General features: G+C 43.7%; 1 protein-coding gene across 2 annotated transcripts in view; it reads right to left on the bottom strand.

The window, feature by feature from the left end:
* Positions 1 to 27,359, bottom strand: part of ephb2b (eph receptor B2b) — a 237,268-nt gene that overhangs the window by 7,767 nt on the left and 202,142 nt on the right. Inside the window, exons 6-13 of one of the 2 annotated variants that reach the window (XM_084317592.1) lie at positions 11,775 to 11,899; positions 10,376 to 10,538; positions 9,060 to 9,168; positions 8,711 to 8,775; positions 6,912 to 7,025; positions 6,478 to 6,725; positions 1,342 to 1,557; positions 899 to 1,048 (exon numbers count right to left, since the gene is read on the bottom strand). In XM_084317592.1, the coding sequence (XP_084173718.1) occupies positions 899 to 1,048; positions 1,342 to 1,557; positions 6,478 to 6,725; positions 6,912 to 7,025; positions 8,711 to 8,775; positions 9,060 to 9,168; positions 10,376 to 10,538; positions 11,775 to 11,899 (1,190 nt within the window). Of the gene's footprint in view, positions 1 to 898; positions 1,049 to 1,341; positions 1,558 to 6,477; positions 6,726 to 6,911; positions 7,035 to 8,710; positions 8,776 to 9,059; positions 9,169 to 10,375; positions 10,539 to 11,774; positions 11,900 to 27,359 lie in introns of both variants that reach the window. The other variant, XM_084317593.1, reaches the window with a different exon arrangement.

Here is a 27,359-nt window from a genome sequence, read left to right as displayed (position 1 = left end):
GATTGATTGATTGAAAACTTTATTAACAGATTGCAGAATGGGTACAGTACAGTACAGCTCAATACATACAATTGTTAAGGGGATGCAGACCAGAGAAAGACTTTCGTCTTGTTTACATCAGGGTCCCCTATTTTCAATTAATCGTAACATATATGACATACATGACATACAGATAGACAGTACTGCTACATCTATACATTTATGACATACCAGATTTGCAAATACAGTACTGTTTGTGATACAAAAAGAGTCCAGAAAAAAAAAAGTATATACATTAGGTGTAGAAACTGTACATTGGGCACTTCTGGACACTTCTGACGAGGACCCAGGATCCCCTGCTCATTACGTCGGGCCATTAAGGAGCTCCATTCAGACCCAGATTAATCTCATTCAGGAGACCTCCAAACGAAGACCCCGATGGAGCAAAAACGCTATCTGGAGCTGCTAATAAGATAACCACTGAGCTCCTCAGTCTCTCTTAGCGCATTAGCGTTCACACTTTCAATTTTAAACTATTTCCATTATCTCTCTGCCCATAATTTGCTCTCTTCGCCGCCACCCAGAGGGAGCTGGGAAATGGAGGCTCCAGTCAAGAGCAGAAATAGTCCACTGAGCACCGCCTTGCATTCCAAATGATCTGATTATCTCTCGGTGGCAAAGTGTATGTGGGGATTTTCACACCAAACCCGCATGAGAAAGCTTCTGTTTAGCTAAAGGAAAGCAGACACAATCACAAAAAAATATTCTCTAAGGAGGTTGAGGCTGTAATGAAATTCAGAAAGAAAATCTCTGCACATAATGAGGTATTGTTTGAGCAGCAATAGGCATTTGAGGAGATAAGTATGTTCGATGAATGAACAATTATGAGAACAGTTATTGAATGAGACAAATAGCATACGTCTTGATTGGTCATGTCCCAGTAAGGTCTCTCTCCGTAGGACATGACTTCCCACATGACGATCCCATAGCTCCACACGTCGCTGGCGGAGGTGAACTTTCTGTACTGGATGGCTTCGGGGGCGGTCCATCGGATTGGGATCTTCCCTCCCTGCGAACACAAGAAAAAGTAAAAGGGGGCACAACCTCAGAGAGGGAACCGAGACGGAAACCTGACCGCCTCAGTGTCCTCACTCTGGAGAGAGATCCTTCACAGCAACAATACTGACTGTAATCTAAACTGGGAGATGGATATAACAAAACCCCAGGGAGGGAAGTGTGGGACATGAAATACTGTACGAGGGAGGAGGAAAGGAACAGGTGAAGGGGTTATGCGTGTTTGGAGAGTGGTGTTCAAATGTGTGTGTGTGCGTGTCTGTGTGGTAGTGAGGTCATGGGTCTCACCAGGGCACTGGTGTAGGTGGGGTCTGACGTGTCGTCCTCCAGGAAGCGCGACAGCCCGAAGTCTGACACCTTGCACACCAGGTTGCTGTTGACCAGGATGTTGCGGGCAGCCAGGTCACGGTGGACGTAGTTCATGTCGGAGAGATACTTCATGCCCGAGGCGATGCCCCGCAGCATGCCCACCAGTTGGATCACAGTGAACTGCCCGTCGTTTTGCTGTGGGGAAAACAGTATCATGTTAAAAATCCCAGGGTGTGTGCCGAACGCTTACAGAGCTTGAGTTATAGTCGGCTTGGGGCTAGACTGGTCTCGGCGGGGCTGGCCTGGGCTAAGCTGGGTCTGGCTGGCTGTCTACAGCTGTTCCCTGTGGTGTGGTGAAGGCTTTACCCCATGCGTGGGGAGCGTCTGGAGCTGCTGTGCAGCTGTGCCTCCAACTGTGCACACCTGCACTCTCACCGCCACCCACCATGAGGCGTGGAGAACACAGAACAGAGGATCCCAGAGGATCAGTAGTCGGGGAGCAGGGGGCTGGGTGTGGACAGCTCAAGAGGATCATGGCCCAGGCAGGCAGGCAGGCAGGCAGGCAGGGAGGGAGGGAGTGGGAGGGGACTCTGGCAGACTAGCTAGTCAGGCCTGATCTTGGCTGTAGATCGAGCCTGAGGCCGAATCATTGATGGGGTCTATTGGGCACTAACCCAGGGACCAAATAGGTCATATAAGTCGAACAAAGCAAACCCCACTGTTCCAGGGTTGACGCCTATGTGGGAAAATCCAATAAGACTTAGTCAGATCACTATGCAGTCCTTACAGCTTTATTGTTTGTCCCACATATTTAAAACGTTAATGAAGATTCATGTGGCATTTGTATATACTTTTAGGAGAACAGTTTGTTTGGTTACTTGCATGGTTTAAAGTGACACATGAAAAATGTCAAATTGCTATGTCACTTGAGTCAACGTGTGAGAGGGTGCGGAAGAGAGAAAGATGGCACTGTGTTAGAGGGTTAAAGTGCGCACCCACTACATGACTTTACAATTCGTCAGATCGCTGTACTGTTCACACAACACAGCGCTCAGTCTTGTAATCAGGGGATCCTGAAGTCACTGTGGTTTGCACAGTACATGACCGACCGGCGACAGGGGGTAGACATTACACGATTTTTCACCAGGAGGAATCCCCAACGGGTCTGTCTGGTCTCCAAACTGCATTTTGTCATGAAAACACAAGCGAGAAGTGACTGTTGTTTTGGTCATGGAGGTATTTGTTTTGGTCAGTGGAGTACACTGGAGAAAAGCACAAGGCAGGGTTTATCTTTTGCTCTGAGAGAGTGAGCTGTCATTCCTTCCTTGTCCGGGTCTAATTTTTCCCCACTGTCTGTCTTTCTCTCTCTCTCCACTCGTTATTCTCCTTCTTATTCTCATTGTGGATATTCACAATATGAAACTCTTAAATGCTTATCACCAAATTCAGTTGATAAATACAGCTTTGGAGTTTGTAAAATCCTTAGGATCATAATAACAAACTAGCGGAGAACAAAGTAAACTTTTCCACCGCACTCTGGTGATGGGCTGTATATAGTAGCCTATTTCCCAGATCTCCGCCAATCCCCTTTTGTCCCCAAAATCATGAATGAATGAATGACGACACTAATAACACAGCAGGGTCATTGGACATGGCAATATACAGTACAGTACTGAACATTTTCTAATCTCTCATTTACTCGTTCTGATTCAGACAAGACAGCTTATGAATTGACAGATTGAATTGATGAGTTTCTTCATTCCGTTTGTGGTCCCTCACTAGTTCAATGTCAATGTAACTCAACCACAGCTAAATGGTCTCTCTCTCTCTCTCTCTCTCTCTCTCTCTCTCTCTCTCTCTCTCTCTCTCTCTCTCTCTCTCTCTCTCTGTCTATCAGCAAGTGAAGAATCAGGGCTATATAACCATATAGTCTGAACATCAGCAAGCTAGCTTTTTGTTTTGTTTTGGTAGGGGGCATGTGGGGGCTGGGGGCTATAGAACCACTGCTGCTCAGGGGCCCGAGGATTCCTAATCCATCCCTGATCCAGCCGGCCATATTAACAGTCTGTGTGATTGCTCCTCTGTTTCTCTTCCAAACACTTTGCTGCTCATTAGCCAAGTGGAGGCTTCTCCTCACGTACAGCCGCTCTTCCTCACGTATCACAGCAATTAAGCAGCATACATTATTCATGAGGCCGGAGCCGTCCTCACAAATACACACCGCCTCCGAATCACTGCACTGTGTTTGCATACTTTAATAGGAAAGATTCTCCCAAAGTCGTTGTGGTCAGGTTTGCAGAAAGGAGAATATCTTCAGAAGATGCAATATATTATTTGCACTGCTCTATGTAGGGGACATTTTTTTTACAAATAATGTGCTATGTCAAAGACAGACTTGCTTGCTTGCTGTTGCTTCCATGTGTCTAGCAGACGGTGGCTGTGATCTATGATTTCTCTATCTTTCTCTCCACCCTGCAGGTTCTTATCAACATGGACTGCAGGAGCAGCGGGGAGGCCGACCCCTCAGCAGACTGCAGTGGCCGTTGTAAATAACCCCATCCATCCCCCGCCAACTCAACCTCCCTCTGAAGAACAGTCTTTGACACTGTCAGCAAGCGCTGTCATAAGCTGTCACAGTGAGGTGCGACTGAGGCTCTCAGTTGTTTTGGATACAATGCATTGTCTAATACGTTTAGCAAATGTCCACATATAGGCAGACACCCAGTGACTCTGAGCTTTGTGTCCCAGAGGACTGAAGCAGAATGTAAATGAAGATAGTGACCTGTGAGCAGGTGCAGCAGTCAGAAAAGTGCACTGACAGAAACATATATGACAGCCCTCCCTTGAAGGGTTTGATCTATATTATGACTCATTATGAAGTACTGTACTATTACTGCTTTTGTGTTTTTGTGAAAGATGCCAATGCAAGCATTAACTATGACTGTCATGGCTTGGTTAGAAGAGAGACTAAGGGCGTTTTCACACCTAGCTCGTTTGGGGCTGTTCCGGAACCTGGAGCATTTACCCCCTATTTCGGTTAATTTGGGCATATGTGAACACAGCAATCGCATTCTGTTGCGGAACAAAACAAGCGGGCCGAGACCGCCTAGAGAGGGTGGTCTCGGCGCACATCCAACCGAACCCGAAGCGACTCGTACACTGTGAGAATGCAATCGACTTAACAAACCGACACAACTCACTTGCCATACTGTATACGCGTTGCATGATGCCGCTTTCGCATTGAATTGTGGGTGGGATCAGTTTGTAGTCTTTAGGCAGCTAGATCGGTAAAGTTAGCTATAGACCACTGCACTTCCGCGTTACATTGAAATCGGGGAGGAGAGAGCGGGGGGAGCATATGAATTATGTGGATGAGAGCCGTGATGTAAGTGGTTGCAGCTACGGAGTTTCCTGAACACGGCGCGACCCATTCCTAATCGATCAGAACTAAATCGGCCGATTTACATCACAGCTCTCATCCACATTCATTCATTTGCTCCCCCCACTCTCTCCTCCCCGATTTCAATGTAACGCGGAGATTCAGGGTTAGGGGGGGGGCACACCCCAAAATCTGACCAATGAGTGACAGTTTGCTCGCGCATGCGTTTTTTTTGGTCCGCTGTTAACACAGCCGTGTGAACACTTTACGAACTAAGGGAGAAGTGCAACATTGTATCATTATAGTCCCTGTGTCTCCCTGAATTGGAACAAAGCAAACGAACTACAGGTGTGAAAACGCCCTAATTCATTATATTATTGTATATTACATTACGTTATACTATTATCTCACCTTTAGGGTCTACTAATTAAATGTGTGTCAATCTGGTCAATATTACCATGAATTAGTGGTTGTGATGACAGTGACATGTAAAGTAAATGTAAAGTTGATCATTATATTGTCGCCTTAAGTATTTTTTATTATGAAACTGATTCCAACACTCAATTTCATCATGTAATAAAATAGTTTTTTGAATTTTAAATAGTTTGAAAATAAATAGTTTGATGCAAAATATGAACCAACATTCTACTCAGTGCCATAGTCATAATATAAAATAAAGTTAAAATAATTTGGTGGAAATCATACAATCCCAGTTTCCATAAGTCCGTAGCTCTTTTCCAGCTCCCTTCAAAAAACACTAGACCATTTAGCAGAGATGAGAGCATCCAGATAGTCAGTCATATTAGCAGAAACATGTTAGCATTCCAGCGACATGATAGGACAGACGGTGAGAGACTATGTGACAGCACACATCGTCTCATCTCCTTGCCAACTTCATTTTCGAACATCTGACACCTCTAACTCACAAATGATGTAAATTATTTATGTGGGTTGAGGACGGGGGTGCCGGGTTGGTCCTCTGATTAGATTATGAAAATCTGAAAAAATCCTATGAACTTGCGACTTGCGATCGCTGTATTTTTGTCTTTTTTTGTTGGAGTCTGGATTACTGTGGGGCGTGGGCTGAATAAAAAGCGACAACAGGGCAAAACATCAAAGAAGGACGGAACCCCCCCCCCCCCCCCTCGCCAACTACCCACTTAGACCCTGTTCTACTGTAGTCAATCGTAAAGATCAAGGAAGGAAAATACCAGTACACTATAAGCAGAGGGGAGGTAGAACATAAACCAATAATTAGGGAAGGCAGACACTCTGGTGTGCATTAATCGTGCAGCAGTGATTGCACAGAGAGGAGGATATCTCCAAGGGACTGTGTGATGGACACTATGCTAACTAAAGTGGAGAGATAGGTACTGCGTGTGATTAATGTTCTGAATACTAATGTTCACTTGAGCTAAGATGGCTGTGCATTAGTGCGTTTAGTCTGTGGTAATTATTAAGCAAGTGTGTGTATGTGTGTGTGTGTGTGTGTGTGTGTGTGTGTGTGTGTGTGTGTGTGTGTGTGTGTGTGTGTGTGTGTGTGTGTGTGTGTGTGTGTGTGTGTGTGTGTGTGTGTGTGTGCGTTTGGGTGCCGATACACAGGCATGAGTCTTTATTTGCCTACCTGTCTGCCTGTGTGTACATAGTTGGAGTTAAAACCAGTCAAGGCGTACAATCTAACTAGGTGCAACAATGGCCCAACACAAACAGTGGGTAAATGAATGTAGTCTACTCACTCTGAGGAAGGAGTCCAGAGAGCCGTTCTCCATGAACTCTGTGATGATCATGATTGGACTGCTCTTGGTGACCACGCCCTCCAGGTGAATAATGTTGGGATGGTCGAACTGGCCCATGATGCTGGCCTCGCTCAGGAAGTCCCGCCTCTGCTTCTCCGTGTAGCCCGACTTCAGGGTCTTAATGGCCACAAACATCTCCCTCTTACCCGGGAGCTTCAGATTGCCGCTGCACACCTCCCCAAATTCCCCTGCAAGGAAGTATAGCGTGAAAAGAGGTGGTGGTGGTGGTTATTTGAACTTGACAACGACAACATCCGGAACCGTGTAACAACTTTCCCCCCATGTTAATTTGTATTCATAAACCAATTAAAACAGCGGCACTACTTTATAATGATCCGTTCCATCCACTGTTTCAGTCAGAGATGTCCCATTACCTGCACCGATGACTTGCTCGATCTTCACGCAGGAGCTATCAATCTCCTTGGCGAACTCCCTCACCGCCTCGTTGGGGTCCTCATATGTGAACGGGTCAATATAGATCTTCATTCCTGGAGTCACTTGAAAAAGAAAGACCGTCTATAGCATTCGATTCTCACATACATTCACATATATCCCTGCATGTTTGGCATGCAAACGCACACAGGCAGGTTAACAAACGGTGCAAATACAGTGCAACCGGTGAAGAGGTTGAAATAGAGGACATGGAGAGGGTAGTGTGGTAGGGAAGGTAGTGTAGTTATAAAGGGTAGTTCTAGCTAGTACATAAAGGCTACAGTAAAATAATCAATGAGCAGTGACACGGTGCTCTTAGCGGTGATAAGGCAGGTTAATGTATATATCACCCCCTGACTGTCATAGCACCATTAACACCCAGGAGAGAGAACCAGGCGCTATGTCAGTATCGCTCTGCTCCACTCCTGGAAATAGATTGGCTCTCCTAAGCCCCAATGCCAGGCAAATTGGCTTAAGGTGGCCTTTAAGTGTTCGGGGACTTAAGTGTCCTTGGTTTTTAAATCCGATTATTTGGCTCTCTCTCTCTTCCACATCTGGCCCGAAGCTTTTCAAATGGAAACGGCACCCGTGCTTTGGTCTGGTTCTAGGTTAGGGGAGCCTGCACACAGAGCCACAAACCTTGGCATACTGGACTAAAGTGTTGAAAACATGAACAGATGGGAGGGGATCTTTCCAAGCAAACCCCCACTATCAGAAACCCCCACTACCTTTCTCTGCCCAATTTCGGGTGCCATCCAAAAAGACCACCCACTGTTGGATGTCATGGACCACCTGACACAGGGGCACACACCCGAACTGTGGCTGGCGAGAAGACGGAACACACACAGGATCCGCTGGCTTACGTTGGGTCTTAATAGCTGTGAAATGCCCTTGCCTCGCTCGCTGGCACGGTGCTCAGAGAATCACACAGCACGGGCAGAACGGAGCTCTGTGTAGCTTTCGTTGCAATCTGAGCATGTTGATTCAACACGGGAACGCTGTCGCAATCATGAAGTGCGACAAACAGTGCAATGAATGAATAGATAAATATATAAAGTGAAATAAGCTCAGGAAGGAAATAGAGTGGTGCTTTTCGACGCTACAGCGGCTGAGGAAGAGGACAAATTATAAGCCATAATAATCTCTTAGAGCGAGTTGACTCGGTTAAATTACTTTTCCTCGGCTCCGTCTCTCAGATTTATTTTTGCATTATTGTCAGTACATTTTACTGTGTGCCACTTTACAGTGTAGAGAGGAAATTATAATTGAGAACGAATGCCATTCCTTCAGCGATGCCTTTGAATTTTCTAACAAAGGCAAATGACTCATGTGGCATTAGCATGCTAATGGCATTTATACTAGCAAGGACTGACCTATTTCCACAACAATGGAATTAGTTGACTATGAAATGAGATGATGCTCAGAACAGACTTGTACACAGGTTATGATGGGGTAAATCCAGGCTTTAAGTGGGCAGAGTCGAACAAGAGACAAGATTACTCATGAGGAGGGCAAGCAAAGCAGTGCTGTACTGGGTTGTAGCCAAGGACACCAGCATGCAAGGTGGTAGCCATGGAGACAGGTGTGTGAGGCAGCATAGGATTGAATGTTAGCCATGGAATATGACTGTGCTAGGTGGTAGCCATGGAGACAGGTGTGAATGGTGGGTTCGGTGGGGGAGGGGTTAGCACAGACAGAGACAGAGAGAGAGAGAGAGAATGAGGAGGGCTGGTTTACTCACTGTGGCCACTGGTGTAGTGCTGCAGCTTGTCTGTGTACTCTGAATCCGCCCTGTCAAAGCCACGCCTCCTGGGGAAAAGACAAAGAGCTATAGCTCTGGTCCTGAGACTGATAACAGGGAGGGGCTGTGAAGCACATCCAACACACCCAAACTACCTAAAGATACCCAGACTATTAAACGCCCCCGCCCCCAACAAGCCAGAGGACCCTGTAAAATCCCACTAATGAAGTAGGGAATAAAAACACAATCACTAAAGCCATTAAGTGTCTACTTTAGCCAGCTTGTGCAAATGTTTTGCTGGGGGGTGACTAGCAGGCAGTTTAAACAGACTGGTAGAGGAGTGGCTCACCGGTTGCAGACAATGATAATGACGACCACTGCAATAAGGAAGACCAGGCCGGCAGCTGCTGAACCAATGATGAGAGGTAGCTTCTCCTGAATGCTGGTGTTGTATTCCTCTGTTATGAAGGGGAAACACACACACACACACACACACACACACACACACACACACACACACACACACACACACACACACACACACACACACACACACACACAAAACAGTCACAGGCTGAAACATATGGGCACATTGGGCAGGCATCTGAGCTATTGCATATGGAGGGAGCAGTGGGTGACAGACAGACAGACGGCTGGGGGAACCAATGGGTATCTTGGCATCTTTGTTGGCTGTGTGGCCGTCTCTCCAAAGCCCACTGAGCGTGCTCAAATGCCGGGGAAATGGCCGATCATCTGGCAGCGATTGTGTGGAGCAAAGAGAGAGAGAGAGCATGTCTGGGTGAGACCCAGAACTCAGTCATGCAGTATGCAGCCAAGCACTCATGGATTCAGCAATTCAGTAAGAATTCACAGGCAGGCCCTCTCTCTCTCTCTCTCTCTCTCTCTCTCTCTCTCTCTCTCTCTCTCTCTCTCTCTCTCTCTCTCTCTCTCTCTCTCTCTCTCTCTCTCTCTCTCTCTCTCCCCCCCCCCCCCCCCCGCTCAACAAAGTCTGAGCCTGGGATCAGTGTTAGTGGGTTCACTAGGGTTGGCTCCTGGTGCAGCATATAGGTGACTATACTGTCCTGTACAATATATCTAGTCTAACACGGGGATCTCTGTTTGGCAGCATCAAGGTCGTGTATAAGGGGAGATCAGGCTAATGATGGCCCTTGGCACTGCAGGCTGAGGGAAATGAGATGTTTCGTGGCAGAACACCCATGCCTAAGCTCCAACATTAGTCTGTGTGGCTGTTGATTACTGAATGCTCTTTCGGCCCAGTGGTGTCCTTCTATAAAGATTACACAACTTAGGCCTGATCACAGAGTCACAGGCTCACTGCCAGTGGCAGCCGACTTAGATGCAGGGCATATTATGTGTTTTTCTTTTATTTTTACATAATGGAAAATAATTACCGAAAATAAATATAAGTGCAAGAGAAAAACTGTTTGATAAATGAACCATGATGAAATGTAAGGATACATTGCATAATGCCATATGCAATCCCTGTATATATAATGCCTGATTTGGATAGTGTTTGTTTCATAACACAATTTCTCTTTCGTTCATGCAGCTGTCATGCAACGGACCGTGGCGGGTTTATGGTCACTGCCTGTGAGGTGATAACAGCCCTGCGTGCCTGTGGGCGAGTATTGGCCCAACTCTCACCCTCGGTCATGGTCTGGAAGTAGAGCTTGCCGCTGTATCGTCCAAAGCCGGCCACGGTGCGCGCTCGGACCTTGAACACGTAGATGCTCCCCGGTCTGAGGCCACGGATGACCACTGTGTTGGTCTGGCTCCTGACGGTGGTGGAGTTGTACTCCGACTGGTCCTATAGGGACGAGGAGAAAACAACATGGCACGTGAAATTCGCACATTAGCAATTACAGCCCAATGACAGACCAGTCCAAAGTATAGCAGCCCCACAGGCTTACAATTAGCACAGACCGTTAGGATGGAAATACATACAGTATGAACATGTAAAGTATGCGTTTTACTTAGTTCCTTATGATGACATTCTTTTTTATTTATCTGTTTTCTTTTTTATCAATTTTCTTTTATTTTCAATTTCAACAAACAACGCAACATCAACATCAATAATAACAACAAAAACAATAATAATAATATTGACAAGATATAGATCAAGACTTATTATGTATCTGTTTTTATAAAGCTTCAGGCTGGGAGAGTGGCAGACCTACAACAGCTGGCCTTTAGAAGATATATTTGATGGCGATTTTACGTTGGCTCGATTCAGCCGTGAGTCTTGACAATCAGAGCTTCATTTCACCGCTATACCCCACCCCTCCGGATGACTGACAGACAGGTCTGTGAGAGACGAGACTGGGACTGTTAGCTGCTCCCTTCAAAACCACTGCTCAGTACTACACACTTCTGAGCCACAGCAGGGGGGCGGGACAATTGTTTTGACAGCTCTCTCCAGCGGTGTCTGAGAAGGGAATTATGCTCAAAAACGGCGCAGCATGCTCGAGGAAAGCTCAATGAATACCCTGCGCGTGTGCGTGAGTGCGTGCGTGAGTGCGTGCGTGTACATGTGCGTACGTGCCTGGATGTCTGTCTGTATGCCTGCATGTACTCGCATGTGCACGTACTACATCAAAGTGTGTATACAGAGTGGGAGCAGTGTGCTTGTGAGAAAGTATGCTGATTCTGAAGGGCCTGTCTCTTGAATACTATTTTTACAGCAGTCAGCGATCCATTGTTTCGACCGCAAATCTCAGCGCATCAGTCCCTAGTGCCGCGGCTGGAGGGGCTGAGAGCAGTTTCCTTTCCCAGTGACTGACCATGATTATAATTGAAAGGGAAAGAGCAGAAGTTCTAAGCACTGTTCAGAAGCTCCGTCGACGTGCCTCTGAGGACCCGCCGTTTATGTGCGAGCTACAGCGAGGAGAGCTTCTGAATCTAAATGCGGGACAAAACAAAGGATTCACTTTTGCTTCCGAGAGCAAAACCTTATTCGGTTGGACAGGGAGCAGAGCGACGGGCCTGTGGGACTCATCTTTATGGAGATCAGGGAGGGGAGGGTGTGGTTGCGGATAATTGGTACCTTTTCGTAGTACTGTAGTTCATAGTCCAGGATGACTCCGTTAGGCTGGTCCGGCTGAGACCAGGAGAGGGTGATGCTGTCCACCGTACGGCTAACCTGGTGCATTATGGACACTGTGGACGGAGCTGCAGACAGAAAGGAAAGGGTTTGGGATGTAAGAGGCAGAGGCAAATCATTCACAATCAAGACAATCCCGGAACGCCATATAGCATACAGTTAGTACGGTAGAGCTTATACTGTGAGGGGGCCTCATCATGACCCGGCGTGCGTTGTGTGCAGACAAGTCACAACACTGGCTAACACCACATAAGCCGTCTCACGGGACTTTCCAGCTTCAAGTGTGTTCTTGTGATTAATCTGCGCTTTTCCACACCGTCACAGTCTGGGTAGGAAATCGTTCCCTGGGCCCGGCTGCCTCCATGTCGCTGGGAAGCACGACAAATTATGTAGAGTTTGTTTTGAACCCTAAATGTAAAAAAGAAAAAAAAGAAGAATAACAACAAAAAAGAAACCCAGCGCAAAATCGCAAGAGCCACTACTATGCCAAACAAAACCTGCGTCCTTCCCCCTTCTTGTGTCCTCAGTGTTCTAATTCTGCCTCTGTGGTCTTCCCTTATGCATATTTTCTAGTGAATGACAACTTAATAGATGCCCGTTAGTGTGTAAGGACAACGTGCTATGGTCGTGGTGGACAGTCGCCACGGCTACAGTGTTTATTTCCATCAGATGTAGAAATAAGCCAAGAGCCTTTTCGATGACAGTTACCACCGCGAGAAAGGACGGCAGACAAAAAAACTTGCAATTTTTTTTTGTACGGGCCAAAAGGTCAGTGGGGCACGCTCAACCCATGTTGGAGTGAAACCATTAAGGCTAGTGTGCAGCATGCGTTGGGGTGGGTCCGTGTAAAGCTAAGAGAAGCTGGGGATGAAAAGCCTCGTCTGGGGGGCCTGAGATCCTCAGGATTTATGGGCCCTAAGGCCCCGGGCTCATCCCCCAGCCCTGTGTTGCACAGACACCCTCAGACAACGAGGGCCACGGCTATAAAGTCAGAGGCCTTTCCGACGGCACGTGCTCTCCATGGAAAGTCTGTTGACTGGAAAACTGCCACAGACACGCCTGCCATTATCTAGGAACCCCAAACTTTATGTGTGTGTGTGTGTGTGTGGTTTTAACATCCATCTATATAACTCAACCCTTTTGTGTAGTTTGTTATCGTTTAAGTAGCTAAATGCTTTGAATTGTGTGTCAGATAGAGATGTCCTGTTCTGTATGAATGAATGAATGAATGAATGAATGAATGAATGAATGAATGAATGGATGAACGAATGAATGAATGAATGAATGAATTAATGAATGACTTTTATTTATATAGCACCCTTCACAGCACGAATGCACAGGGTGCTTTACACTACAGCTTATATAAAAAAACACAACAAAACAAAATCAGAAATAAATGACAACGGACAGCAGTTAAAAAACTGTGAAACCAGATAAAAAAGTGGAATAAAAGAATTTGAAGACGTCATTATCGGTATCTGTATCTGTTTAACCAACAAAAGTATCTGCATCTGTATTTGGATAGAAGACCGGAAATGGGCTTGGTTTATACCGGACATGTTATTATTATAATTTTTATTTATTATTATTATTTTTATTAATTAATTTGTTTATTTATTTATTGCAACAATTATTGTACAATACAAGATGGGAACAAATGTAATCAAATTAACAAACAAACATTAGATTAAAGAAAGTCACGTTAAATCCATCAAATGTATTTTCTATCCTAATACTTAATTAATGGTAATGCAATTGTTCAAAGCATTCAATTGATTTAATTTTGGCATATAATTAATTATGAATATATATTTCTACCTCCTCATACTGTACTTGTCATCTGCTCTCTCTCTCTTTATTTAAATTTTTTAACTAAACTAAGTTTTATGAACAGTTTTATGAAAGTTGCTCCCCCCTATTAATATTAATAATAATAATAATAATAATAATAATAATAATAATAATAATAATAATAATAATAATAATAATAATAATAATAATAATAATAATAATAATAATAATAATAATAATAATACATTTTATTTGGAGGCGCCTTTCAAAACACCCAAGGTCACCTTACAGGGCATAAGAACAGAACAATCAAGATTAAGTGGGGAACATTGACCAATCAGAATAAAAATAAAATATTGAATACCATTAATAGTATACATTAACTTTAACACATTAGTATACAGTATTTTTTTTTGTCAGCTCTTTTTGCACAGCCTGTAGATGATTACGAGCCAAAGAACCACTTTTAGTTCTATTTAGCACCCTTTTCATTAAGAGTGTAGAAAAGTAGGCCTTTCCTCCCCTGCTAAATCAGGTGTGTTCTTCTTACGCAGCCTGTAGACTAATATGTGGGCTGCCCATAAGATTTTGTTGTTCTCGGACAATACAGTTTAATCTAATAGTTGTGTGATATTCACAAAACAAAATCAGCTTTATAGAGCAGAAAAGGTCTAAGCAAGATACTTATAATAATACTTGAGCATAGGAAACTAATCTTAAAAAAATGCTCACATCTTCTCTACAAATTCATATTGGTTCATGTTAAAGATTTTGTTTGCAAACAATCATCTAATTAATTATTCATACATACAAAATATGAATAGCCTAATTATGAAATTTGTGGACTGTTTTGCATAAGGAGGAATGAGGAGCGGATACCGTCCCGGTTCAAATAACGTAGTCTTCCGTGTCTGATTGTTAGACTGATATGACCACCATACTTATCGTACTTATATCTTAGTCAAAAGATACTTCTATGCACATTTCTATTCAGTATGTCCGTTACTAGTAACTGCATTTGTAGTTGTCATATACCATGACAACCGAAGATAACGTTTGAACACATACAGTAAATGATAGGCTATCTATAAATAATATTCCTGGATTTGGCATAAGTGAAGGCTGCTCTTAGTGCAGTAATGTAGGAGAGGAGAGGCGGGGAGCGGGGAGTGTGTCTGGGGTTGGTTCTGAAATAGGTCTCCAAAAGCATGCATGCAATAAATTAATATGCATAATTGATCATTTAATGATGATGATCTAAGACAAGCTTAAGACAAGCTTTCTCTAGGCTTTCGAAAATGTAGGGGAGACCTTGCTCGTCATGGAGCAGCCGAGATACTCGCATAAACAAGAGAAAATGCCAGCCTTTTTCTTTCTCTTTTTTGATGCACGACTTTCAAAATATGGTTACTAATATTTCCATGGGTCCAAACGAAGAGACAGGGCAGTCCTACAAGCAGTTTTATGATGGCAGTCCTACAGGTCGTTTTTGACAGTGAACCCAGCGTAGGCAGAGCGAGCTGCGTCAATGGAGCTCATAACACAAAAAAAAAGTCCCCCCCCCCGAATAATAATATTAATATCTGTGTAATAAAATATCTGTGTCCATCTCTTTGTCCGTGCTTTCCCGAATTCATATCCGGATTCAGGCTCATCCCTAATGGAGAGCTGTGTTTTATAGGCAATTCCTTCTTGCCAGCCTGTCAGCCGTGTGTCGTATGCCCCCTGACCCGAACCGAAGCATCTATCGCAAGCAACTTAATCATGAGGTACCTTGTAAACAGCAATGCTGTCCTGAAGAAAGGATGTGCCAGCGGATAATAAATAGATAGTCTGTGTTTCATCTTGTACTCTATTTACACACCATGATAGCCTGTGATTGTGTGGTCCTGCAGTGGGCATAGATCACCTGGTTCTCCGGGAGCCGGAGGTACTGTATAGCCTACACACAGTATCCAGACAGGAGGAGACCACTCACAGCCACGTCCTCCATCTTACTGTCCCCGCAGTGTGTTTGCAGTCACAAGACGACAGCCTAATAAGGCAAATAGTTACTCTAAGGGTGGACTCACGAGTATCCGATTACTGATGCACATATACTCAAGACTAGCGCATGCCTTTTCCTGCATAGCATTTCCATTAAACGCATTGGCACGGCCACATCCAGTAACCCGATACGGGGCCAGAGAAACAAAGCCGGCTCATGTGTTCATGTACAGAGGATGGACACATGCCAACACGAAAGCTGTTTGAAAGGGAACGTCGCCGTTTCCTTAGGATGAGGGACATCTCTCAGCAGGACGGCAGCAGCCGCCGCATCTGAGCCCCGAGCTAATGACAAGAGGGAATGTAACATAAAGCAGAGATGAAAGACAAGGGGAAATATAACTGTCACTGTTTGTGAGGTAAATACAGTGTGAAGGAAAATAAGTGTTTCAGCATATTCTCACAAGTAATCAAGCTGTGAGGCGTAGTTTGAGTCAAGTCAATAATGCACATTTGAGATAAACTAACATCCCTGGTTACAGTGTGATTTTTCTTCTTCAGTATATCATCTACAACAGAGGACCTCAGCCGAGAGTCTGCACGTTATACCCCCACCCACCCACCAACATATTTCACATGTAAAATGTATGTGCCTTTTCTGTAAAGGTGCTGTATTTTTGTTTGATACTATGTTTGAACCCTAATGATGTTGTAGCAAGTAACTAAAGATAAGATTAGATATTTCTTTATTGATCCCCTTGGATAATATATTGTTTACACTGTTTATTACAAATATATACACAAGGTACCCTAATTGGCATGGTATACGGCATACGTTATACGTTGTAGTCGGTGCCGGTTTTGTGGTAAGAGTCAGACACACTTAGTAAACTAAACTAAACTAGGTGACTAAACTACATTAGATATTGCTTTGATGAAAATATAAATCTTTTATGGTGTACAGTCACCTTTACACAAGTTTTCCATGCGGTCCCATGGACCATTAAGAGGGTTGACAGAAGAAGAGTCCTTGCTTGGAGGGGAGGGAGCAATATAATCACAGCTGATAAAATATTCTAGTCATGGAACATTCCATCCTTCCAAATGATAGCACGCAGTGCGCAAGCGATGAAGACCATGTATCTACAATCCAAGGTGTTTAACTTTTCCCTGGCAAAGCTTTCACTCTGAATGACACATTGGAAAGATGATTCGGCGAGGATGGTTTTGAGGGAGTGTAAATTACTCCGAATTCTGAAACAGATGTGTTTGCATTTTATCTTTTCAAAATATTTGATACGTTCGTGCCTACAGTTCTACAGATGATCGTTCACAGATGATTAGTCGCTCTGTGGGGTGGTCCACATAAAAGCTTTGAAGTTGTATATCTGAAGGTAAGGCTTACTGTGAGGCGATGTGAGCCCCCAGCAGTTGTCACAGTGTTAAATTTCAGACCTCACATTATTCCGGGGCCTGGTATCTGATATGAAAGACACTAGGACAGGGATACTCAAGTTTATTCGCAGTAGGGCCACTTTGAAAAATCTATTGTATGGCGGCTGGGTAGCGCAGCGGACTAAGCGCATGCCTACCACCACAGAGACACTGGTATCGAATCCAGCTGTCAGCGGTACCTCCGACTTGGTCGGTCGTCCATATACTAACACAATTGGCAGTGTTAGCGGGTGGGAAGCCGGTGGGGTGTGTATCCTGGTCGTGGTAAACAGCGACTCCTACAGGTCGGTCGGGGCGCCTGCTCAGCGAGGAAGGGAACTAGGGGGAGGTAGTGTGATCCTCCCACGCGTTACACTCCCCCAGTGAGAGTCCTCGCTGTCAGGTGAAAAGAAGCGGCTGGCTGACTCCACATGTATCGGAGGAGACATGTGATAGTCTTCAACCCTCCCTAGGCTGGCAAGTGGGGGGAAATGCGCGCAACGACCAGGAAGGGAATTGGCATAACGACTAAATTGGGATGGGAGAAAAATACAGAAAAAAGGGGGAGAAAAAGTAGATACAAAAAAAAGATAAATCTATTGTATGTTGGGGGCCAGAGCATAGTGACATGAGGGTTCAAGTTTATTCATTAATTATCACAATAAAATACACTTTACCGTGCAATGCTTGGTTCTGTATGAGCCCCTGAGAGTGTGCTTCATACAGTATGTATGTATTATGTATTGTATGTTGGGGGCCAGAGCATAGTGACACGAGGGTCTGTATGTATGTATGTATGTATGTGTATGTATGTATGTATGTATGTATGTATGTATGTATGTATGTATGTATGTATGTATGTATGTATGTATGTATGTATGTATGTATGTATGTATGTATGTATGTATGTATGTATGTGGCAGACCGGCTGGTGTGGTAATAGACGGCCACTATGTGTCGGCCAAGGTACTAGGGCATATGCCCATATTAGGGGTTCCGGAGAGACTCCCAGTCCCACCCGTGCAGAGCGCATCAGCACAGATGCAGCGCACCTGTGCCAGACGCACCCGAGACAGGTGAGCGCAATCACCTGTCAATCAAAGTAGCATACAAAATGGAGACAGAGATACAGAAGCATTGGAGTAGCTGAGGCGAAACCATACGGAAGGAGAGGACAGTTTGTGTGAACAGTTTCAAGTACCTCGGAGCCCACATATCCGAGGATTTGACATGGACCACACACATTGACAGTGTTGTGAAGAAGGCACGACAACGCCTCTACTTCCTCAGGCGCCTAAGGAAGTTCCAAGTCAGTCAGAAGATCCTTAGGAACTTCTACTCATGTACAATAGAGAGCATCCTGACTGGCAACATCACCTCCTGGTTTGGGAATAGCACTGCACAAGACCGTAGCAGACTACAAAGAGTGACACGTTCAGCCGAACGCACAATTGGAGGGGGGCTTCCCACCCTCCAGAACATTTACAACAAGCGGTGCAAGGGGAAGGCTAAGAGAATTATTAAGGACTCGAGCCACCCGAACAACTGCCTCTTTGAACTGCTGCGGTCAGGCAAGCGATACCGGAGTCTTAAGGCGAGCACAGAAAGACTCAGAAGAAGCTTCTATCCCCAGGCCATCAGGCTGCTAAACGAACAATAAACACTATGCAACAACCATCAAATGCACACAGCACACACACCCACACGCACACACTCACTCAAACAAACAACACACTGCAGCACCCACTCTCCACACTTTAGATCACACAAACACACTTTATATTTATTGATAAAGGATTTGCACTACAACTCGTACACCTACTGTAAATTGTACCTAAATTGCACCTCATCCCATTTCTGCCTTGCACTATATAGTATTGTATATTAGTACACTGCACAGTATTGTATATTATATGGTAACTCAGTTACGTCTATTCTGCATCGAACATTGTACATATGTCTATACTGAACACTGTGACCTCATTTTTTTTACTTCTAATTTACATGCTATACTATGTTATTTTATTTCATACTTATCTTGTCTTGCACAGTCTCTGGAGCGTAACAGTAAGAAGCATTTTGTATAAAAGTATTCTGTACTTCTGTATGACAACTATTAAAGAAACTTGAAGAAACTTGAAACGTGAGTAAAGAGAAGAGAAGAGGAGAAGATTATTGTCTGTGTGACCAATGCGTTGTTTATCTGCTTTTGGAAGGAGGACCCTGCTGTGTGCTGTAACCCCCGATTGTCTGAGAACCCACATGTGTATCGACCCCTGCTTGTCTGACGTCTCTTCTCCCGGATCAGCCCCCGCCCGCATGAGAACCGCTCTATGTGTACCGGACCCCGCTAACGGACCAAGACGATTCTCTTGTGTAACGGACTGCCTGCCGATTATCCTAACCTCTCCTTTTCCCCTGAACAGTAATAAAGCTGCTGTTAAACATGCTTCTACCTTGTGCCGTGTGTGTTTTGTTAGTTCCAATCTGGTGACAGCTTGTAACACCCCAGAGTCTGTCACAGTATGTATGTATGTATGTATGTATGTATGTATGTATGTATGTATGTATGTATGTATGTATGTATGTATGTATGTATGTATGTATGTATGTATGTATGTATGTATGTATGTATGTATGTATGGCACTGTATGTTGGGGGCCAGAGCATAGTGACATGAAGGTACATGTATGTATGTATGTATGTATGTATGTATGTATGTATGTATGTATGTATGTATGTATGTATGTATGTATGTATGTATGTATGTATGTATGTATGTATGTCGGGGGCCAGAGTATAGTGACACGGGGGTCCATGTATGAATGCTTGTTCATGGTGATTCTGTGGTTCAGTTTATAAACCAGGGTATTTAGAATTGCAGTCTCAGCTTTATAGGTATCCCCAATTTATGCAACTCCAAGACAAAAAAAGAAAATCACATTATTTGTACAAAACTGCATGGTTTCGACCCTAAACTGCATGGAACGAGCATACATTGGATATGGTTGTAAAGCGGAGACTCATATGGTTCCAATGAGTCCAATTACGTTCAGATATTTTCAGGTGAGAGGTCAAGGAACCCCATTGTAATTGGACTTACCGGCTTTTTCCCCCGTCAAAATGTTGCGACTTTGGAACGTGATTTCATCACTTTACCGGTGACCTAGCATGAAATATATCTTCGCTCTAGCTTTAAAACTGAATCCACTAGAGCAGGGTTATTCAGTTAAAAGTAGAGAGAGCAAGCAAAGGTCATAATGTGAACATTATAATGTCTGACTTGCGTTATGATTCAGTGCCATATACAGTATATTGAGGTAGCCTAGTAGTTGTATCAACGTCTGTAGTGAGCAACTGACTGTCAAATAAAATAAAGAAATATTTAAACGATATTTGTTTACGGTTTTCACATTGAACTGGAAAGACTGAAGTACTCAAATAATACATAGATGTTGTTTTCTCATTTCAAGGAAAATAAGGGCTGCATTTAAAAAATTTATATATAACAGAGAGCTTTTTAAAATATGCATCTTAAAATAAAGTGCTTAATTTTAGAAAAACAAGTACCTTGAGTTTCCCTTTTTCTTCTTTTTTATGAAGTCCATTTCACATGTTAACAGTCTCCACCAATTTTATAATAAACAATCTCAAACACATCTTAAAAATTGAACGGCGTGGAATGGTGTCAGGGCCATTCTCATACACATGTGTAGGTGCTCATTGGTGTGCTTGGAATCATTATGTTCATAGTGGAGAAAGCTGTCTGACAGCTGTATGTGGACAAGCAATAAGGAACCTTCATTACCATGTTGTTGGGCAGTGAATGCATGTGTTATGATTCTGGTGGATCGATCATATTGGGCTCTTATTTTTATTTATTATTATTCTTTATTAATTTCGCATTTGAATGGATTTGCTCAAAAGATTTGTGCTGCGTCTCGTAGTGACGCTTCACATTGGCGCTTTTAATAATCGCCACGGTCTCGGAACACGTGAGACATAGTGGTGTTGAACTGCCCGTGGGAAGAATACAAAATTTTGGAGCATGAAATAACTTTTTCTTATTTCTCAGACTTATTTCGTCTCCCTCCCCCGTGTGTGCGTACGTGCGTCTCACTGACTCGAGTTGCAATGTTTATCGGAATGCACAGATTGTTATTGGCTGAGTAGCATCATGTGATATGATTTACGACACATGCGATTGGTGTGCGGGTTTCCTAGAGTCTAGACCACTAAACAAAAGCCTAGAAAAGCTGTGCCGGTTCAAATAGCAACACTCTGTCAAAATGTATTAATTCTCAATAATTTATAGGTTATCGGTCCGGGGCCTGATAGGACGTCTAGTGGTGACCTCTGCACTAGAGCCTTGGAAAGATGGCACATCTTCAGAGGGTTCAAATCAATTATGGTTTGGCAAATGTTAGCTGATATAATAAATGTCCTGGCGGGCCACTGAAACAGTTGCAGCGGGCCGCAAGTTGAGTATCACTGCACTCTGGGCTTTGGAGTCTCGTCTAGCGTGACGCTCTGGCCTTCAGCCCAACAGCCCAATATAAAAGCCTGTTTTGTGCAACATCTCCAATAGAAGTTTTACTGTTGTGTATGAACACCTAGTAACTTCCATAATCAATCAAAGATGGACTTGACGTTGTTATTTCCACTCATTTGAGTCCTTGCTCATTTAATGGGGCACGCTTCTACTAACACAGGCGGAAGCAATTTGGTGGCGCTCTGATCCGTCTAGGTTCACATTATCTTCCCCTGGTCTGTAAATAAATATCTCTGTGCCATTATTGTTCACCCCTATTCTGCTACACTCGCTCGGTGGGCTTCCCCTCTGCCCATCTCCTCCCCTCTGCCCGTCTCCTTCTCCTCTACACCGTCCTCCCTCCTCCCCTCTGCCCATCTCCTTCTCCTCTACACCGTCCTCCCTCCTCCCCCAAGAATGCTTGGCTCCTTTCAGGACAGGCCTATTGATTCAGCTCTCTCACGGAGAACCCTCCTGAGCATGATGGGCACCTTCATTAAGCAGACTGGTGGACTGAGACCATGCTGGTCTTTGATGGTTGGCAGAGAGGGGGGGGGGGTTCAGGCAGGGGGCCTTCATGCCCACAACACCCTGCCTGGACATGCCAGCAGGACCGCAGGAACCCTCTGGCGCTCCAGGCCCCAGGAACACAGCGCACCGATTATTATATCGAGCCAGCGTTCGATGGGCGGGGGGCCAGAGAAATCATAGCAATCACAAGTGTACTTTGGATTGCCTGCTATTGACTTGTTTTATTGATGGGATGAGAAAATGTCACCTCACGTGATCTGGCCCGTGTGATTATTCTCCACATCAGATCTTTAAAATGCAGCAGAGAAAGAACAGAGAAAAAAGAAGCATTGTAAATGTCATACATTCGCCTGAAGACTATCCTTTTCTGGGGAAATAAAGACTTGGATTTAGGGACGCGTCTATGGATTTCACTCCACTTCTCCCAATATGCCTCATGCTCCGCGGCCATGTGTCTCTGATTTGATTTGACGTTCTGGTGCGGAGAGCAATGGCTATGATTTGGGGAAGATGGGGGGAGGTAGTGAGAACAGGTCAGGGCTCGTAAATCCCTTTTCCTTTTCACTGTAAAACGCGGTGTCCCTGCGGCACTGTCGCTCCCACAGGGCCCACGCCAGCTGGTGCTTCACCGCGCAGAGCCTCCTGAACAGGCCGCCACAGCTCCGCTCGCTGCTGTCCATTTACGAGAGGGGCGCATTGAACAGTCAGTCTTAAAGGGAGAGGCCCATATTTGCATGTACTTTTTAGCTAGCTGGCAGGACGCCCTGTTTCCCCATCTGCAATGGATTGTGGGTTTTTACGTCTCCAAAGAGTTTCCAGTGCAGTAAAGCTACACAAGCGAGATTTCAGTTCATCAAGCTTTAAACCATCTGCGTTGGAAAAGATCGGGGGGCCTTAATGCACTCGTATACACACCATAAGCTAATTCTAAAATAGGCACTCTAGGGGCTTGAAAAGTTTTCAGATGCTTGCAGGGGTTAGGGTTTAATCTACGCACACCCAGCACTTCTGCTAACCCAAGAGATGCAAACCAGAAAGAAATGTGAGGAGACGATACAGGGGACTAACAGAGGTACCAGTCCATTTGCAGCCACTTGGCTAACCCCGCTATAATACAGATGTGCTGTGGTCCCCCCAGCCCTTATTGGTGATTCGCTCTGAGCAGACTCAACAGTTTTAGCAGCCTGCCACAGGGATGAGGCGTCAGGGGTCTGACTCACTCAGCTCTGGAGGCAACTGGACTCAGTAAGCTGCTTTTCCGCATTTAAACAGCTTCCAAACTGACATCTGTATGGAGAAAAACTCTGCATGTCAATATTATGGAATCTGAAAAAAACTAAATTTATGATTTTTGGCAATCGAAAACTAGATGAAAATATAATACTGACAATAGATGGAGTTGATATAGAGAGAGTTAATGAATTTCGTTTTCTTGGTGTGATTATGGATGATAAATTAACATGGAAATCGCACATAACACACGTTAAAAAAAAGATGTCCAAGAGTAATTTGGTTATGAATAAAGTAAAGGATGTGTTAGAGTATGAGGCAATGAGAACACTCTACTGTTCACTCATCTCACCGTATATATCAGTTATTGTATTGAAGTATGGGGGAATACTTATGGGACCAATATAAAACCATTATATATACTACAGAAGAGGGCCATAAGAATCACACATAAAGTGAGTTATCGAGAACACACAAATACATTATTTATTAAATCTAGAATAATTAAACTTGAAGACATGGTTAAGTTTCAAACAATGTTAATTATGTTTAGGGCAAGAAATAATACACTGCCAGAAAAACTACAAAATCTTTTTCATTTAGAAAGTGAGTTTAGTAGGAGAAAATACAATTTTAAACATCAGTTTGCACGTACCACACTTAAACAGATGTGTCCTTCAGTTATTGGTGTAAAGTGGTGGAATTCTCTCCATAGCGAGCTTAAGGGATGTAAAAGTGTTTATCAATTCAAAAAAAATTATAAAAAAGAAATATTTAGTCAGTATGAAAATCAAATGTGATCTGAATAGTGAGATCTTTTCTTTTCTTTTTTTCTCTCTTTCTTTTATTCTTATTCTTTATTATTATTATTATTATTATTATTATTATTATTATTATTATTATTATTATTATTATTATTATTATTATTATTATTATTATTATTATTATTATTATTATTATTATTATTATTATTATTTAATTTTTTCTTTGTTTAACTGTGGATTGTGAGTTTCTGTATAATGGTATAAATTATTATTTGTATAAATTAGGTTGTACACCGACCACTAAGAAAATACTTTTTTAGTTTAGGAATAAGGGGCAGGTAATTATAAGATTTATTCTTCTTCCTGCTCCTTTTGTCCATGGAATGTTATTTATGATTGTATAATGAAGAAACTCTGATTGTATGATTCCATGTGGCAAATAAAACTCTGAATGAATGAATGAATGAATGAATGGTGAAGACGAGAAGCTCCTACTACTGCTCTGATTTGATTGATGCTGTGAAAACAAGTGAGTACTTGTGTTTTCAGAAAATGGAAGAATAATTTTGTATAAGTGAACAGGATGTTATTGCATAGAAATCAATGGACATGGTGCAGAAATATGTCGTCCTCCTGGATTGACATACCGGTAATAATTTCAGATGAAATGTGCATGCAGAATTTCCAGAGGTTTCCCAAAATATAAATAAATACTGTATGGGTATACTTTGTATTGTGGGACAGGTAATGACGTCCAACGGGGAGAGGATAGAAGCCCTGGTGTGGGGAACATACCCAGAATGCCATGCTGTCCAACCAGACGGGATGCTTTTAATGCATGTGTACTGCGGCCATAGACCCTCTTTGTGATCAACGTGATTGGAGCGTTACTAGAGCTAGCCACTGGCAGGCTAGTGGAACAGACCCATGTGACTGTAAAGCTGTAAAGCAAAGCCTAGATACATAGCATGCTAGTCACTAATGGCACCACTTGGTTCCGATGCTGTGTATCGAATGGAAGATCAAATAAATTAAATATAAATCACTGTAGCATCAGCAGGTCAGGACAAGAAGCATATGATTGAAGCCAAGCTATCTCCCTATAGCCACTAGTGAAATAGACCCATTTGACTGCAGTTAGCAACAGTTTTATGTTCCATTTGATACAACACAGCATCGGAACCAAGTGGTAACGTTAGCGACCAGCATGCTATCTTGGCTTTGCTAACTACAACCAAACAGGTCTATTGTGGCTAGCTCTAGTAATGTTACAATCACAAAGAGGGTCTATGATCATAGTACAGTATGCATGTGTTAAAAGCATCACGACGGGTGCTCGGTTTGGACCAGTTCATTTAAATACTCCAAGGTTGTTTCAGTTTAATGAAGATATGCTTCTTTTCATTTTGGGGATGTTTATCTTGATATTGCCATCACTAATAATGATGTCAGTATCTAGGCGAATGCTGCTCATAAAATGGGTATAGGTCTGATCCAGCAACCTGATTGATTGATTGAACATTTTATTAACAGTTTGCAGAATGGGTACAATGCAGTACGGCTAAATACACACAATTGTTAAGGGGATGCAGACCAGAGAAATACTTTCGTCTTGTTTACATCAGGGTCCCCCATGTTCAATTCATAACATTTATGACATACACGACATACAGTACTGTTACATCCAGACATTTATGACATACAAGATATACAAATATACAGTACTGTTTATTTACAGCCAGAGTTTCTAAAAGAGAATATACATTTGAGGGGGCAGAAACTGTACATTCATTAGGGGGGGGGGGGGGGGGGGGTTGGACATTTACCGGGCCAGTTTCTAATTGCAGCCTCCCGTAGGTGCTTTTTTTAGAACGGTTTTGAAGGTGGGTAGGGATTCACATTATTTTACGGCTGTGGGTAGTGCGTTCCACATTGTTGTAGCATAGTTGCGAAACGTGTTTAGTCCCTTGTTTGAGCCGAATCTGAGTTGGACATGATTTGTGGAACTCCCTCTGGTGTTGTGGTCGTGGTATTCACTGACCTTTGGGATGTATTTCGACATGTACATGGGTACCTTAGTGGTGTAGTGTATCTTGTAGACCAGGCCCATTGCAAGTTGCTGTACTCTCTTGTCTACTCTAAGCCATCCTAGTGGGCAGGGGTGAGGTGGGTTCTAGGAGTAAGGTCAAGCAGTAGTCTGACCAGTTTGTTTTGTGATGTTTGTAATCTTGTTTTTAGTGCCTTTGAGGTGCTTTGGTACCATGATGTGCAAGCATAAATGGTAAATGGCTGCTTTTTTATATAGCGCTTTTATCCAACGCGCTTTACAATTTGTTACTCACATTTTACCCATTCACTCACACATTCACTCACACATTCACACACGGCGGAGGCAACCATGCAAGGTGCCAACCTGCTCATCGGGAGCAATTAGGGGTTAAGTGTCTTGCTCAAGGACACATCGACACGCTGCCCGGGTGGAGCGGGAATCGAACCGGAATATCCGGATTGCTAGATGACTGCTCTACCTCCCGAGCCACTGTCGCACTTGGATGAGTGCTCCTGTCTTCAGGGTATTCTTGTTTACCAGAGAGGAGATCCGGTACAAGAATCTTGTTCGTTGGTTGACTTTTTTGAGTACAGTGGTTGCCATTTCGTCACAGGAAATATTTGCCTCTAGGGATGGAACCCAGGTATGTAATTTTATATTTCCTTGTGACAATATTGTCAACCACTGTAAGAGAGAAGCCGATGGCCTTGCTGAGTTTGTTATTTGATCCAAAGAGAATGCACTCTGTTTTACCCAGGTGTAATGATAGTTTGTTATCAGCGAGCCAGGTGCAGATTCTGCAGAGTTCAGAGCTGAGGGCTTTTTTAACTTGTCCCTGTCAGAGACCAGCAGGGATGAGTCGTCCGCAAACAGGAACAAGTTGCAGTCACAAGCTGATGACATGTCATTTGCATAAATTAGGAACAGTAGCGGTCCTAGTATGCTTCCTTGTGGAACACCCCAGCTCACTGGGAGGGGAGGGGAGGGGAGGGGGATAGTGTACAGTTCACCTCCACCATCTGTTATCTCCCCTCCAGGTAGGATTGCATCCAGCTCACTGATGAACTATCAAAACCAATCGCTTTTAGTTTGTCAATCAGAATGGAGTGATTGACAGTGTCGAAAGCCTTTTGGAGGTCCAGCATGACCATGCCGCAGTATTTGCCCGTGTCCACCTCTTGTTTGATGTGGTCGTTCAAATAGAGAAGGCA

The sequence above is a fragment of the Notolepis coatsorum genome, assembly GCF_963971535.1.
Source record: "Notolepis coatsorum genome assembly, chromosome: 6".
Classification (NCBI taxonomy): Eukaryota; Metazoa; Chordata; class Actinopteri; order Aulopiformes; family Paralepididae; genus Notolepis; species Notolepis coatsorum.
The sequence above is the reverse complement of the archived record's forward strand: the minus strand, read 5'-3'. Positions and strand labels throughout refer to the sequence as shown.